Here is a 14230-nt window from a genome sequence, read left to right on the forward strand (position 1 = left end):
GAGAGAGAGAGAGAGAGGAGAGAGAGAGAGAGAGAGATTCCTTACTAAGAATTCATCACAACAGCAGGCATTCTGTATGCATTAAGTAAGAATAAAACATTTCTCTAGGTCTGTTTACTGTTTTGGTCTCCCCAGAGATCCTGTTCTTCTGCCCAATGTAACTCTCTAAGAGGTCTCATGCTCAACATCCAGAAGGCATGAGTGTTCTAGGATGCCTTCATTTGTACAGCTTTAGACCCAGAACTTAACAAATCTGTCAATTTGTCTTTTCCGTCTGTTTTGTTTTTACTTCATTCCATTTCACTTTTTTGTGGTTGTTTTGAGTTACAATCTCATTTTGTAGCCCAGGCTAGCTTCAAATATTGTATGTAACCTATGCTGAACTTGAATTTGTGATATTCCTGCCTCAGACTCTAGAGTTCTGAAATGACAGTTGTGTGCTACCATGCTCACCCATCCATTTTCTTTGTGGGACTCAGTTTTGTTGTTTTCCATTCTTGGCTATTCCCTTTTAGCTGCGAGTTCAAGTTACACTAAAATTGTCTCTGTGTTATTATCAAGCAAAAACTGTGGGTTAAATCTTGCTCAAGGAAAATATCTGAGAGTGAGTTTGAAGTCAGCCTTGACTAAAGTTTTGTTTAGTGAAATGGGGAGCTAGGATCAGAAAGGCCTTTTGTTTTAGTTCTCAAACTTTAGTGTGCAAGAAAATCACCCAGAGTTGGCTCAGCAGATAAGAGCACTGACTCTTCTTGAAGAGGACCCTGGTTCAGTTGGCACCACACAACTGCCTGCAACTCCAGTTCCAAGGCATTTGGTGCCTTCTCTAGCTTCCTTACCAAGCTAGGTATATGATATACATACACACATGAAAGATACTTATATACATAAAATAAAATAAATATAAAGTACAAAATCACTGATAGAGTGATGTTAAATCTGGTTTGGGAAAGCCAATGTGATAATCAGTGAGTCTGAGATTTAATATCACAAACCTAGCATGGTTAGAATACAAGCACCCTGTAACCTGGCTTGGACATTGACTTCCCCACCATTTTACCTGTTTAGACTAAAGTCACTTTCATTCTTCTAGTGACACAGAATAACTTAGGTGAAAGATCTAAGGATGAACTTTATCTTCCTGGCTATGAAGATGGCAGATACAGAATTTTTGTGTGCTTTCAAGAGACTTGAGAGTATCTTTGTGACCAGTGTACTTAGACTATACTTGGCACTGCTCTCTAAGACCCCCTCCTGAGACTTTGTTTCATGCAAGCTGGCACCCCACAGTTGGGTTGAAACAAAACCACAAAACCCATCTTTTGTTCCTCAAGCACATTGGTTATCAAGGACTAAAGGTTTAAAAGCTATGAGCTGTTTCCTATATCAGGCCTGCTAAAGATTATCAAATCATTCCCTGCACATTCAAGAAACCAAATGGCCCAGGCACTAAAAAGTCTGCATTGCCTTAGATGAGTGTTGAAATTTGGTTCCCTTTATGCTAATGTTAATTTCCAGGCAGCAAGCTTGGTTAACTAAAAGAAAATAAAACTTTAGATAGAATGCGTTATTTATAGCAAATGCAAAGCATCATTATTATCAATTCTTATTACAAAATACACAAAAAAATCCCTTTTGTTATTTAAATACGGCTTGGCTACATTGAGAAATAGTACAGATGTTAATCCACAGCCTCCCAGCTGCATCCTGGGTAATCATTATTATGTTTTATTCCTATTTGGAATTACTGGTAATAGACTGTATATTTTTGTGTGAAATTCAAATCAGGGAGCACCAATGAATTGAGATGATTGATATTATATACACACACACACATAATTTTGGCATTGGGGACAACAATAGAAATATTTCTCTCTTAGAAAAAAAAAATCTACCATACTTGCCGCTGTCTCTGTGATCTTGTTAAAGAATTCTTTTCATCAAAATAGATGTGCCAAACATTTACTAAATTCTCCATACTTGTAATGAGCTGACCCTTGACAAGTAGTCTAAATTTGTTTTGAAAATATCTGTGCAATTGTTGAAAATCTGGAGCATAAATATATGGATCCTAAAATACATAGTTTTTATGAATAAGCATTTAAAACTGCATGACTGTATGCTTTTATTCTGTTCTTTTGTCTTTTTTTAATAGCTCCTATATTCTCTTGTTAAATTTCTCATTGAAGTGATTTTACATATGTAATCAGGAGTAAAGAGAATGGGGCCTAAATAATATATAATATTGTTGAAGCTGTACATTTTTATGGAGGCATGTGTTTATGAGTAATTATGTCTCTTTCCCATTTATAATCAGTCTAAAATAACCAATCTACTCTGAGATCATGACTTTAGAGCGAACTATGACACTGTGAGACTATAGGTTCCCAGAGATCCTAAAGTTAGGAGCTGAACAAGGCCTCAAATGATAATTCATGATCTTCTTGAGTCCTTATCTGAATCTTTTTACATCAACATCGTATGCGGGCCTTACGTCTCCAGAATAAAATGTAATTCTATTCAGTAATCTTGTCTCCTTTCTTTTCCTTATGTCTCAACACTAACATGAAGCTTTATTTTTTGATGTCTGAGTTAAAAATAAATGATCTTGCCAGATTTTGCTTAATCCTCAAAACTAATGGATTTTGTGTTCCTCTGTCCCAATTTACCTCAATGAGTTCTATCTGGAATTATTACCCATCAGTTAAAAAAATAATGCTTATGAAGGTTTTTTCAGACTCACAATTGCAGTTTACATATCTTAAGATTATCATGCCTAAAGGTGAAATGGACTCTCAGTAGCAGGGTTGTAATCTCCATGACATCACCTTTTAGCCAGCTGTGCTTCTGTCACACTGTTTGTCAGGCAATGGCAAGTTAAAGACGTTAAAGTGTTTAGAAATCATTTTAAATAGGACACCTTACTTATACTTACTTACTAATTTATAGACATCTATACTTACTACCATATAGGGAGTTAAAATGAGTAAGATACATCATTCTCTCAAGAAAGTAATGATTCAAAGAAAGAAAAAGGAAGGATTGAATGCCTTCATAGAAAAAGAGAGGCATCTTAAGAGTGAAATCATCTTTTAAATCAGGTGGTTGAAAAGAAAGATAAAGGTCTAAGAACCTGGGAGAAAAGATAGAAATTGAACATGATTTTGAAGAATGAAAATCCTATTGATTTTGCATGAATATAGGTAATAAGAATTATTTTGAATAATGCTTGTATGTGTATTCCCTAATAACATACTCTACCCAGCTACTTCAATTATGGCTCAAAGCTTATTCTCTGAGCTTTGTTACTATTTCATGACAAAATGACTACCACACATCTAATTTCTCTTCTTCAAAAGCAAGATTTGGAAATACATGGCAGTTTGCCTTTGCTGTGTGTCCAAGCACACAATCAGCTGGCTTAGAACTGATCCTTTTGTAGAACCATTTTAGGAATCATAACTACAGACTATTCTCGAGTTTTGATATGCATAATCATTTTAATTAGGTTCTCCCTGTGTGCATGCTCAGTATAGAGCTGTTCCTTCTTACTAACCTTTCATTTTTTAAAATCATCATCATTTGTTTCCTATTATACTCTTTGTTTACAAAAGGGGAAACTGTTAACTTTGTAGCATTACAAAGCTTTCCAAAGTGACAGCAGCACAAGAGGGATGTAGGAAGCACAAAATGTGAAGAAAATAGAAGGTTGGGCCAAAGCAGATGGAACAATAAGACATGGAAGGAAGAAGGAGAGATGCCAGGCAGCCTGTGTCTGGATGCTGGCAGTTAAAGACATGATCAACACGTGACAGGGGAGCCCGGTCTTAATTTCTACATACTGGGGAAAAAGTTATTCTTCAATGGGAAATTTCATCTTGAAGCTGGGACAAAATCTTGGGCATCACTGTTCTGTCTGTCTGTTTGTTTTTCTCAATGTGGTATTAATTCTGACTGTTGCTCCTATTGGGAAGGTGGTGTTCAATTGAACCTTCTCTCTTTCAGATGACTACACACTGCATGGCCCAGTTTTTGTACAGGAACCAAGTCATGTCATGTTTCCTTTGGACTCTGAGGAGAAAAAAGTGAAACTCAGTTGTGAAGTTAAAGGGAATCCGAAGCCTCACATCAGGTTTGTTCTGCTTAAGAATGTGTTTCCAGCCTGAAATCGTGGCACCTATCTTTGATCTTACCATTTGAGAGGTAGAGGAGGGGATTCTGGGTTAATTCAAGGTCAACCTGATCTACATAGTGGAGTTCCAGGCCACCCAGTGAGGCATAGTGAGACCCTGGCTCAAAAACAACAACAACTACTACTACTACTACTACTAATAATAATAATAATAATAAACCAAACAAAAAAGCATGTCTATATTATTAAACTTAAAATTAGCAATTAGTCACAGAGTCTTGAGGAAGCAAGTTTCTAGGAAGGCAGTGTGAGGTATCCTGAGAGACATGAGGAAATGAGTCTTTCATGAAAACTAAAGTGCCGAGATGAGATTCTGTTTTTGGTAGTATCAACCTTTCGATTGGAAACATTAACAATTCCTAATAAGACTGTTTTAATAAAAATAGAATTTTTTATTCTGTCAGTTAGCCAGTAGGAAGATCAGAAGTACATAGGTGTCAGAGTAAATGGGTTTAGAACAAACAGGAGTTGTCATTTTGATGATCTGTTTTATGTAACCTCACAAGGACCAGAGTTGTAAGACAAAGCCTAGACTTATGGGAGCATGTAATATGAAATCATTTTTCAGAAGAAGCCGGAGATACAAACTCTCCAAATTTAGAATAGATGCTAACCAAACATCAGCTTGCCTGCTTCGGGAACAATAAAGTGCTAGTAATCACTTATGTTAGACCAGGAATCTCAGTAACTTTCCTAAGAAATGAGATGAGTCTATAAAGAGAATTGGCAAGCTGAATAACAGACCCAAGGCAGTCATCTCATAGCAACAGAAAGAGGTGAAAAGATGCAAAATATGGAGAGTACATTAGAAGAACATCAGAGAGGGAAAGAGAGAAAAAGAACTATGTGTGTCTTGGTCAGTCAGCCATCATGAGTTCCAAAATGAAACTAGGAAGAAAATGAAGCAAAAACAACTGTATAATGACCCTGGTTCTAAACAACAACAACAAACCCCCAAACCAAAACATAATAAAACAAACCAACAAAGACTCAAAACCAATCATAAAAAGCATGTATATATTAAAATTAAAATTAGCAATCACTCACAGAGTATTGAAGAAGAAAGAAAGAAAAGAAAATTCTGAAGGGTCAGAATTTTCATCACTGACGAAAATCATCCATTGCAGCCTCAGGATGCTTAACACAATTCCAGTACAAATAAAACTGAAATCACTTCTAGAACCATAAAACTGCAGGACACTGGATTAAAGAGATGGCCATAAAAGAGCCAGACTTCTAATACAAATATTTTTAATGAGGTGATAGTTAAACTAGCAATTGACTCCTCAATGACAAGAAAAAAGAAAATAAGAAAGTCAATATTTTAATTTTTGAATAATTTTAACCATTAAACATAAACTCAAAGAAATGGAGAATATATAGGGGCTATTGTTAGGCAAAAGGTTATTAGAAATACTAGGGAGGATACAGAGAAAAACATTTAACTTCTTTTTAGGAGTTAAGGTTATATGTTATAACCTTATATAACATATAAGGTTCTAAGTTAAGAATATAAAGTAGATGATTCTTCATAAAACTAAAATTTATCTACTTCATATCTTCTAGTTCTTTTTAATGTTGCTATGATAAAATGCTGGGCCAAAATCAGTTCAGGGAGGAATGGGTTATTTGCTTACAGGTTACAGCCCACCATTAATGGATGCCAAAACAGGAACTCAGGCAGGAAATTGGAGGAAGGTACTACCAAGAGGCTACCAAGGAATGCTGCTTACTGACTTTGTTCCCTAGGGCTTGCTTAGCTACTTTTCTTATGCAACCCAGACCACTTGTTCAAGAGTGGTTCTGTATACAGTGGTCTGGGTCCTTCCTTCAATCAGCAACCAAAAAACTTCTCCACAGACATGTCTTCATGCCAGTCTGATGGAAGGAATTTCTCAATTTAAGTTATCTCTTCACAATTGGCCCTGTTTTGTGTCAAGTTGTTGAAAATAAAGCACTCATATGTTAGTGCACACCCAAAGAAAATTAAATAATTCTTTGAAAGAGATGCCTGGTCACTAAACACAATGACCAGAACATAGAATGACCTGGAGTAGACAACAACAAATGAAAGGATGAAAAAAAAATGTGACTCATACATAATGGAAGATTATTCAGTAACAAATGAATGAAATCCTGCTTTGTTGTCCTCACACTGAATGGCACTGCAGGACATTATGTTAAGTGAAATAAGCCAGACCTAGAATGGTACTTCATGTGATGTCCTCTGTGTAGGAGCTAAAGTATTGATGTTTTAGAAATACTGGGTAGAAAGAATGGTTGCCAGAGGACTTGAAGAAAGAGAAGAAAGGAAATAGAGAGGTTTAGAAACATTTACCAAAACATGGAAAGCGGCGCTTACTTGTAACTTTTTATATCACAGTTGGATGTGACAATTTATCATGTATTCCAAAACAACTAGAAGAAATATTTAGGAATGCAACTTGGTGGTGGAACACATCCACAGCAGGTTGAAGGCCCTAGATTCAATCCCAGTACTTGAGATAACAAAATATCCAATAAGCCAAGACTAACCAAATTCTATCTTCTTTTCCTTTCTTCTGATCTGGAATGTAGTTCAGTCACTAGAGTGGCTATACATTGTATATGAAGACCTAAATTTGATCCACAGAACCATATAACCAAGGCATGGTGTGATGTAACTGAAAGGCCACATTTAGGATCTACTACTTAGGAAAAAGAGGAAAAATAAAAAAGATCAAGTTTGTCTTCAAATACCTAACAAGTTTGAGGTCTGCCTGGGGTACATGAGGGCCTGTCTCAAAAACAAGTAAATTTAAATAAAATTTAAAATGATTGAAATCAAAATGAGTAAATAAATAAAAGCCTATTCTTAACTTTCTAAACATAAAGAAAGCACCCTAATTTGATATTGTATCTTGTGTAAATGTCAAATTTTCTCACTGTATCTCATAAATGTGTTAATTAGAAATTCCTTTAACAGTGAACAGAATACACGTCTGTAGGAAGACAAGCACTGAATTTTGATTCCTACAGACTCTCCCTAAAGGCAATTCTAAAACACATCTTTGAGATGGGATAAAAATGATAAAAGAGAGAAGACCTGAGCTATGAGAAGACAGAACTAAACAGTAATATGCCAATAATTCCACATAAAATTAATTTCACTAAAAGTGGATAATAAAGAAAATACTTTATTTTTAAAAATCAAAAGAAGAAAAGTTAAAATTCACAACAGTGATAGAAGTATTTTGAAAAGTCTTCTTACCCTGAACAATGGTTTGCCCGTGTGGTTAAGGAAAGAAATCAAACTGACTTAGTGTTTTACATTACACACAAAAATCAGTTTCAGGTTAATAAAAGCCCTAAATGGGACATTTTAAAATAATAAAGAAAACAGCCGTGCATATTAATGACTTTGGGGAGAAAGAAGCTTTTTAGTATGATAGGATATATACAAAATGGTTATGTATGATAGGAGATGTACAAATCATTAAAAAGAAATAACTTTAGTAATAGTTTTGCTCAATGGACTAGACTGAGCTGAGCAAACTCTAGACTATGGATTGAGGCTATACGGAGAAACCCTATCTAGAAAAACAAAACAAAACAAAAAACCAAAAAAGGTAGAAAATCCCCCAAAATCAAAACGTGAAAAGCAAGTAACCAAATAGAAAGGTTAAACAATATTCGATCGGCTCTTAGGATTTTAGTTCACAGTTCAGGTGTGTCTATCATGATGGGAAACCCCAGCATCAGGAGCTTGAAGCAGCTGGTTAAATCATAGGACAGCAATGGATGCTCATGTTCATCATACTTCTAGCCTTAGGACAGTGTCTTAGTTAGTTAGTTAGTTAGTTAGTTAGTTAGTTAGTTCTCTTAGTTGGGTTAATTTTCATAAGCCTTTAGGCTGCAAAGGCCAGATTCACATATTCTTGGATGATACATTCAGGACCACCTATGACAATCACTTAAAACATGCTGAGGATGTAGTAGTAGATGTAGATAAAGGCATGTTGGTAAAATCACAATCAACACAGGAGACCTCATGTAGTAAATACTATTCATTTCATTGTTTTGTGATCCCTTACAACACATATCTTATGTAAGTTACTTCGTTTGTATTCAAATTTAATGCTAATAAGGTTATTGCAAGAGTAAATAAGATGCATCTATACCACCCTTCTAGGCTCAGGGAGCATCAGTGAACAGAGCACAGAGAATGTAAGAGTTAGGGGATAAAAATGAATACCCGAAAGTGCTATCCTCCTAGCATGGCAATTCTGAGACTCCCAGGCACACACAGTAGCAGTAGTTACCAGCTTGCTGAGAGAATAAAAGACCCCTAATTTAGAGGTAGTGGGTAGATATGGTGAAAGATTAAAGAAAATAATAATAAAGAGAGATGTTGTAGGTCTTTGAGAAAGGCCACCTGCTCTGCCACCTGGATAAAGAAATGAAGAACATTCCAGAAAGAAAAGAACAACTCATTAGAGAGGGCTCGATAATTGAGCTAACAGGCCATTTGTCATCTGACACAAGATATTTTTGAAAGTGAAAGAACACTGTTAGTAATTACTGTAGAGCACCATCTGTAAACCCTATGCTGTCCTGACCAAACCAGGACACATTGTCTCTCTGGGTACAACACAGTAAACTAAGTTAATGATTTGAAAACACACTACAAAGTAAAAACAAATGCAAGAGGCAAGGTTGCTCAGCTATATAAACGATGAGTTAATGGATCCCACTTTGAGCACACAGCCGAGGGTAAGTTCACATGTTAGCTATAAATGAAAACAAATTTTGCAGCCGATTTTGGCAAGTTGCTGCATTGTTTTTCCTCAAACTGTGACCTTTAATTAACATTGCCTGTGTAACATTGTGTTTCTAGATACAGGGGCTTGCCTTGTTATTTAAAACAAGCCATAGAACAGAAACCTATTATGTTTGTTTTTTTTTAAAGCTTGCAGGGGAAAGCTGGGGAGAGCTTTTAATCAAATGCATTAGCAATTCCAGGCAGTGCACTGTGCTTGCCTTTATCCCTCTAGCAGTTTGCTGGTGACATAATAGCAGTCTGGACCTGGGAGTTTAAAAACTCCCTCTTGTTGAAGGAGAGAGCAACGGAATGAATAGAAGAGCAGGTGTTTTCTAACACCTTGCTAGCTGAACTTTCCAAGTCTTGGTGTTGACTTTCAGGGGGTTGAGCCAGTAGAAAAAAATCTCAACAGTGAGTGCTCTGTGGAGAACTTCAGCCGCAAGTTTTTCCTACGACACCCCAACTGACCTCTTTTCTTTACATTTCTTTCTTCAACTGAGCCTTTTCTTTACATTGTTCCTGCCCCTCAGTTTTGAAAGGATTGACCCCGACCCAGAAAATGTAAGAAGTTTTGTCCCTTGCCAACTTCTCTTGTATTAAAGTTCCCTAAGGGTGGCAGACATTACTTATTTCACCCAGCGTCTCTTCCCAGGTGGAAGAAACGTTCAAGCAACCAGTTAGAGTTGCTTTGCTGTGAAGTTTGTATTCAACTGAGTCTGCTGAGAACAAATTCCAAGTCAGAAAGGACCTGCCCCTCCCTGAGTGTCAAGTTCAAACGGTTAACAGAGGTTTTTTTGTTTTGTTTTGTTTTGGTTTGGTTTTTTCTTTCCCAGTGAATCGGTACACCAACCTCTTAGCAGAGTGTGCAGAACTGTACCTTGGGGAGGTTCAAGGTGGTGGTGTTTGCCTGCATATAACCCCCACTCTCTGGAGAGAGTTTAGCTGTGCCTCCCCTTAGTAATTCTGCATATACCAATTTGCCTTACGCCCTGGGAAAAATCTCTTATTTACTCCAAATGAGCCTTGCCACTCCATTACCAATACTTAAAAGATTTCTCAAACATTGAAAGCAAATTATGAGATGTTCAAGAGTGGTTTCACTTCTCAGCGAGAGTAGAAATTCACCATGCAATCCACATTCAATTGGAACAGACACTGACTGAATTGCAGTAAAACACCATAGCGTGCTTTATAACACAGACCTGACTGCATGTCTCATAAAACACTTTATTTGCTAAATCACCCTATCCCTGTTGCTGTTTGTATGTAAAAGCAGGCCATAAAGTAGATGAACGGACTTTGCGCACAGCTTTTTTTGGTTGAGGGGACAAGTGCAGACAAACCTATAGAGGTGTCATTATTGCCACAGCCAGCCTTATGAAAAGATTCACATGGTCCCAGTCCAACATTCCACACTCTGCTTGCAGCTCACATTATATTGCAATTTCCTCTTTGAGTTCTTAGATTTGTCATATTAAATTGCTCTACCATCATTTGAACTGAGAGTTATGGCCAAGACGTGATCAGCTGACTAAAAGCAAATGTGAAGGGCACAGGCAGTCAGTTTCTAGAGGCTCATGTGCAGCTAGCACTGCTGGGATATAACTTGGCTGTTCCCTTTATTGCTTATTACTTTCTTGTCTGTGTCAGAGCACAGAGAGAATTACTGCAGAGTCTACAAACACTGTCGGTTTCTAATATCCGGCTTCTTATACACAAACACATAAAGAACTAAGTCCTATTTCTGCTTCTAGCCTACTCTCTCAGGCCTCCTGATTCTAGATTTTCTTACACTTAAAAGACATGGATGAGAAGGGACTCCTGCCACTGGGCTGGGTGAGGCAAGCATGGTTCATGAATTGTGTATACGCTCAAAGCTTAAATGGAGAAGCAGAGTTTTGAATGTGTTAAACTCAACAAGTGTACAGTGAGTGGGTTAAGTGCTAGATGGACAGAAGTGAGAATACAAAAGTAATTTCAGTAAATTGTCTTGGGACAAAAGCACTCTTTGCATGAGGAGTAGGGAAAGTTCCACAGGACATCTGATGAACCATGACCCATTTTGACTAGAAATATAAACAAGGACTTCATTGGAAGATGTGCATTTCCTCCCCCAACCATTTCTTTTTAAGACAGAGTCTGTCTATTTAACTTTGTCTGGCCTGAAGCTCACTATGTAGACTAGGCTAGCTTCTACATGGGTCTACCAGCATCTGCTTCACAGGTTCAAAATTTAAAGGCAATGGGCACACCAGTGGATGTGTCCTATGGGATGAACTTTGATGTTGAATGTACTGGCTCAAGCATTTGGGAGATGGAAGAACGGAGATCAGGAGTTTGGGGTTATCTCAGTTAAATGGAAGATTGAGGTCAGCCTGAGCTACATGTGACCATGTCTCCGGAAGACACATGCAGGCACGTGCATGCGCCGTGCATGAAATTTGAAGCTAACATGCTGACAATTTTATCACGTACATTTTTTTGCATTATGTATTCATAAGCACAGTGCCCTGGGATGTAATAAAGAATAGCATAATGGGTGGGCATGCACATGCGCATTTCTATTTAGGTAATGGCTCTTGTTATTTTAAGAAAGTAAAACGAATAATTCTCCATTTCTCCTCACTCTGTTGATTTGAATCAATTTCCTTTGTGCTACAATCTTTTCAGCATGTTTTCAGCTCCTGTGAGAGTCTTGGTAATTCATAAGCTATCAAAAGAGCAGTCATTGAATTATATTAGTTCAAAAGTTTGTATGGATTTCTGTGAATTCCTGAAAGGTGATTTGACTCAGATAAAGCTCACTTTCTTTGGATGTTAGTGATTCTGAGGACAGAATTGTAGATCTTCGTACCAAAGCTAAGCTGCTAAAATGTGAGTCCCCATAAAACTAATTTCTTGGGCTCACTGCTACAGTCAGACTCACAGGTGACCCATGGAAATGAACAGAGGGACAAGAAAACATTCTTTGCTTTGGTTACTTCATAGCCTGTAGTTCACTGGGGCAGTTGATTGACATTTTGAGTGCCAGTGGCTAAAGGGATCATCCAGTTGATCCATGGCCAGGCAGATTTGGTCCCCGAAGTATCTCAGATCAATCGAATTCCTTTGCTTTGCCACCAGGCACTTCAATCATTTCAAGAACTGAATCAAAATAGGCTTGGCAGCAAATTTCAGCAACTCTTCTGCTGTTTCCCTGAAAGTGGTGTAGTCTGTCCTCTTGATATACCTATTTAAACAGTGATGGCCAACCAGACAAAGGACTTTTTACTAAGCAGCCATGTTTTGAAAAAAAATTATAGAAGTTGTGTAAAAAAAAAAAAAAAAATCCTGACAAGAAATTAATTATTTGTAGCATTCTATGTAGTCACAGAACAGGTGCTAAAGTTGGATTATCATCATTTACTATAATAGACAGCCTCTTCACTTAAGTACTTAAGATGTCACCATTGCCAAATAGACAATTTCTAATATATGCTTTTCCCATGCTTCAAAAAAATGTACTGGTGATATTTCATGGTATTTCTAGTTGTTATATATTTTAGACAATTTAGAAATATTGATTAATATTACAAGGCTTTATCAACTGGCATTTTTATACTATAGGTGGAAGTTAAATGGAACAGATGTTGACATTGGTATGGATTTCCGCTACAGTGTTGTTGACGGCAGCTTGTTGATCAATAACCCCAATAAAACCCAAGATGCTGGAACGTACCAGTGCATAGCAACAAACTCGTTTGGAACAATTGTAAGCAGAGAAGCAAAGCTTCAGTTTGCTTGTAAGTAGCCATTATATTGCACCTCCAATGTTTCTTTGAGCTTTTGTACAGTGTATGAATCTACATTACAAACAGTACCTTCTGACAGACCACATGGATTTGAATGAGGTACATAATAGGGTTTTTTTCTATATTTAGAAAATAGTTTATGTAACTAACACACTATAAACATGGGAGCAAAGAGGTATCTTTCATAAAGCCTAAAAAAGTTCACTTAATATGATCATTTGGTTATATGATGATATAAATACATATACTTTATATATGTTAGAGTTTACACATGATGAATGCATGCATGCAACATCTATAAACATTTTAATTAATTAATTAATTAATTAATTAATTTGAAACTCCAAATTTTATTCTTCTCCTGGTCCATTCTTCGACTGTTCCACATCCCATACCTCTCCCAGCCCCCTGTCTCCACGAGGATGTCCCCTCCCCCAAACTTCACCCCACAAGGTCTCTAAACTCCCTGGGGCCTCCAGTCTCCTGTGGGTTAGATGAATCTTCTCTGACTAAACTCAGATCCTGCACTCCTCTGCTGTATATGTGTTGGGGGCCTCATATCAGCTGGTGTATGTTGCCTGGTTGGTGGTCCAGTGTTTGAGAGATCTCAGGAGTTCAGGTTAATTGAGACTACTTCTCCTCCTACAGGGTCACCATCCTTCTCATCTTCTTCCAGCTTTTCCCTAATTCAACCACAGGGGTCAGCAGCTTCTGTTCATTGGTTGGATGCAAATATCTGCATCTGACTCTTGCCTGCTTGTTGGGTCTTCTGGAGGGCAGTCATGATAGGTTCCTTCTTGTGAGCACTCCATATCCTCAGTGATAGTGTCAGCCCTTGAGACCTCCCCTTGAGCTAGATCCCAGTTTGGGCCTGTTGCTGGACCTTCTTTTCCTCAGGCTCCTCTCCATTTCCATCCCTGCAGTTCCTTCACACAGGAACAATTATGGGTCAGAAATTTGACTGTGGGATGGCAACCCCCTCCCTCACTTGATGCTCTGTCTTCCTGTTGGAGATGGGCTCTATAACTTCATTCTCCTTACTGTCAGGCATTTCATCTAAGGACCCTCCCTTTAGTCTAGAGTCTCTCACCTCCCAGGTCTCTGGTGCATTCTGTAAGGTCCCCCCAACCTCCTAACTCTCTAGGTTGCCTGTTTTCATTCTTTCTGCTGGCCCTCGTGGCTTCAGTTCTTTTTTATTCACCCAATACCAGTTCAGGTTCCCCTCTTCCCCTCTCCCCTGAAAGCAATCACAAGTGGGGAGGGAGAGAGGGACCAGGGAGGGAACATCTATAAACATTAAACAGATAAAATTTAAAAACCCAATTTAATTGTAAGCAACTTAGAAGTTGATACATATTTTAACAATAAGCTTTGAAGTGGAGGTATAGCTTAAATTGTCAATTCACCAATAAATCCTATAATTCTCTGTTTTGTTTAATACAGTAGAAA

At 37.6% G+C, this 14230-nt stretch overlaps 1 protein-coding gene across 3 annotated transcripts in view; it reads left to right on the plus strand.

The window, feature by feature from the left end:
* The window catches only part of Cntn4 (contactin 4), a 904382-nt gene that overhangs the window by 586253 nt on the left and 303899 nt on the right, over positions 1 to 14230 (plus strand). For all 3 annotated transcript variants that reach the window (XM_076940198.1, XM_076940197.1, XM_034511644.2), the window contains 2 exons: positions 4003 to 4129; positions 12597 to 12776. In XM_076940198.1, the coding sequence (XP_076796313.1) occupies positions 4003 to 4129; positions 12597 to 12776 (307 nt within the window). The remainder of the gene's footprint in view (positions 1 to 4002; positions 4130 to 12596; positions 12777 to 14230) is intronic.

The sequence above is a fragment of the Arvicanthis niloticus genome, chromosome 9 (assembly GCF_011762505.2).
Source record: "Arvicanthis niloticus isolate mArvNil1 chromosome 9, mArvNil1.pat.X, whole genome shotgun sequence".
In the NCBI taxonomy this organism is placed as follows: domain Eukaryota; kingdom Metazoa; phylum Chordata; class Mammalia; order Rodentia; family Muridae; genus Arvicanthis; species Arvicanthis niloticus.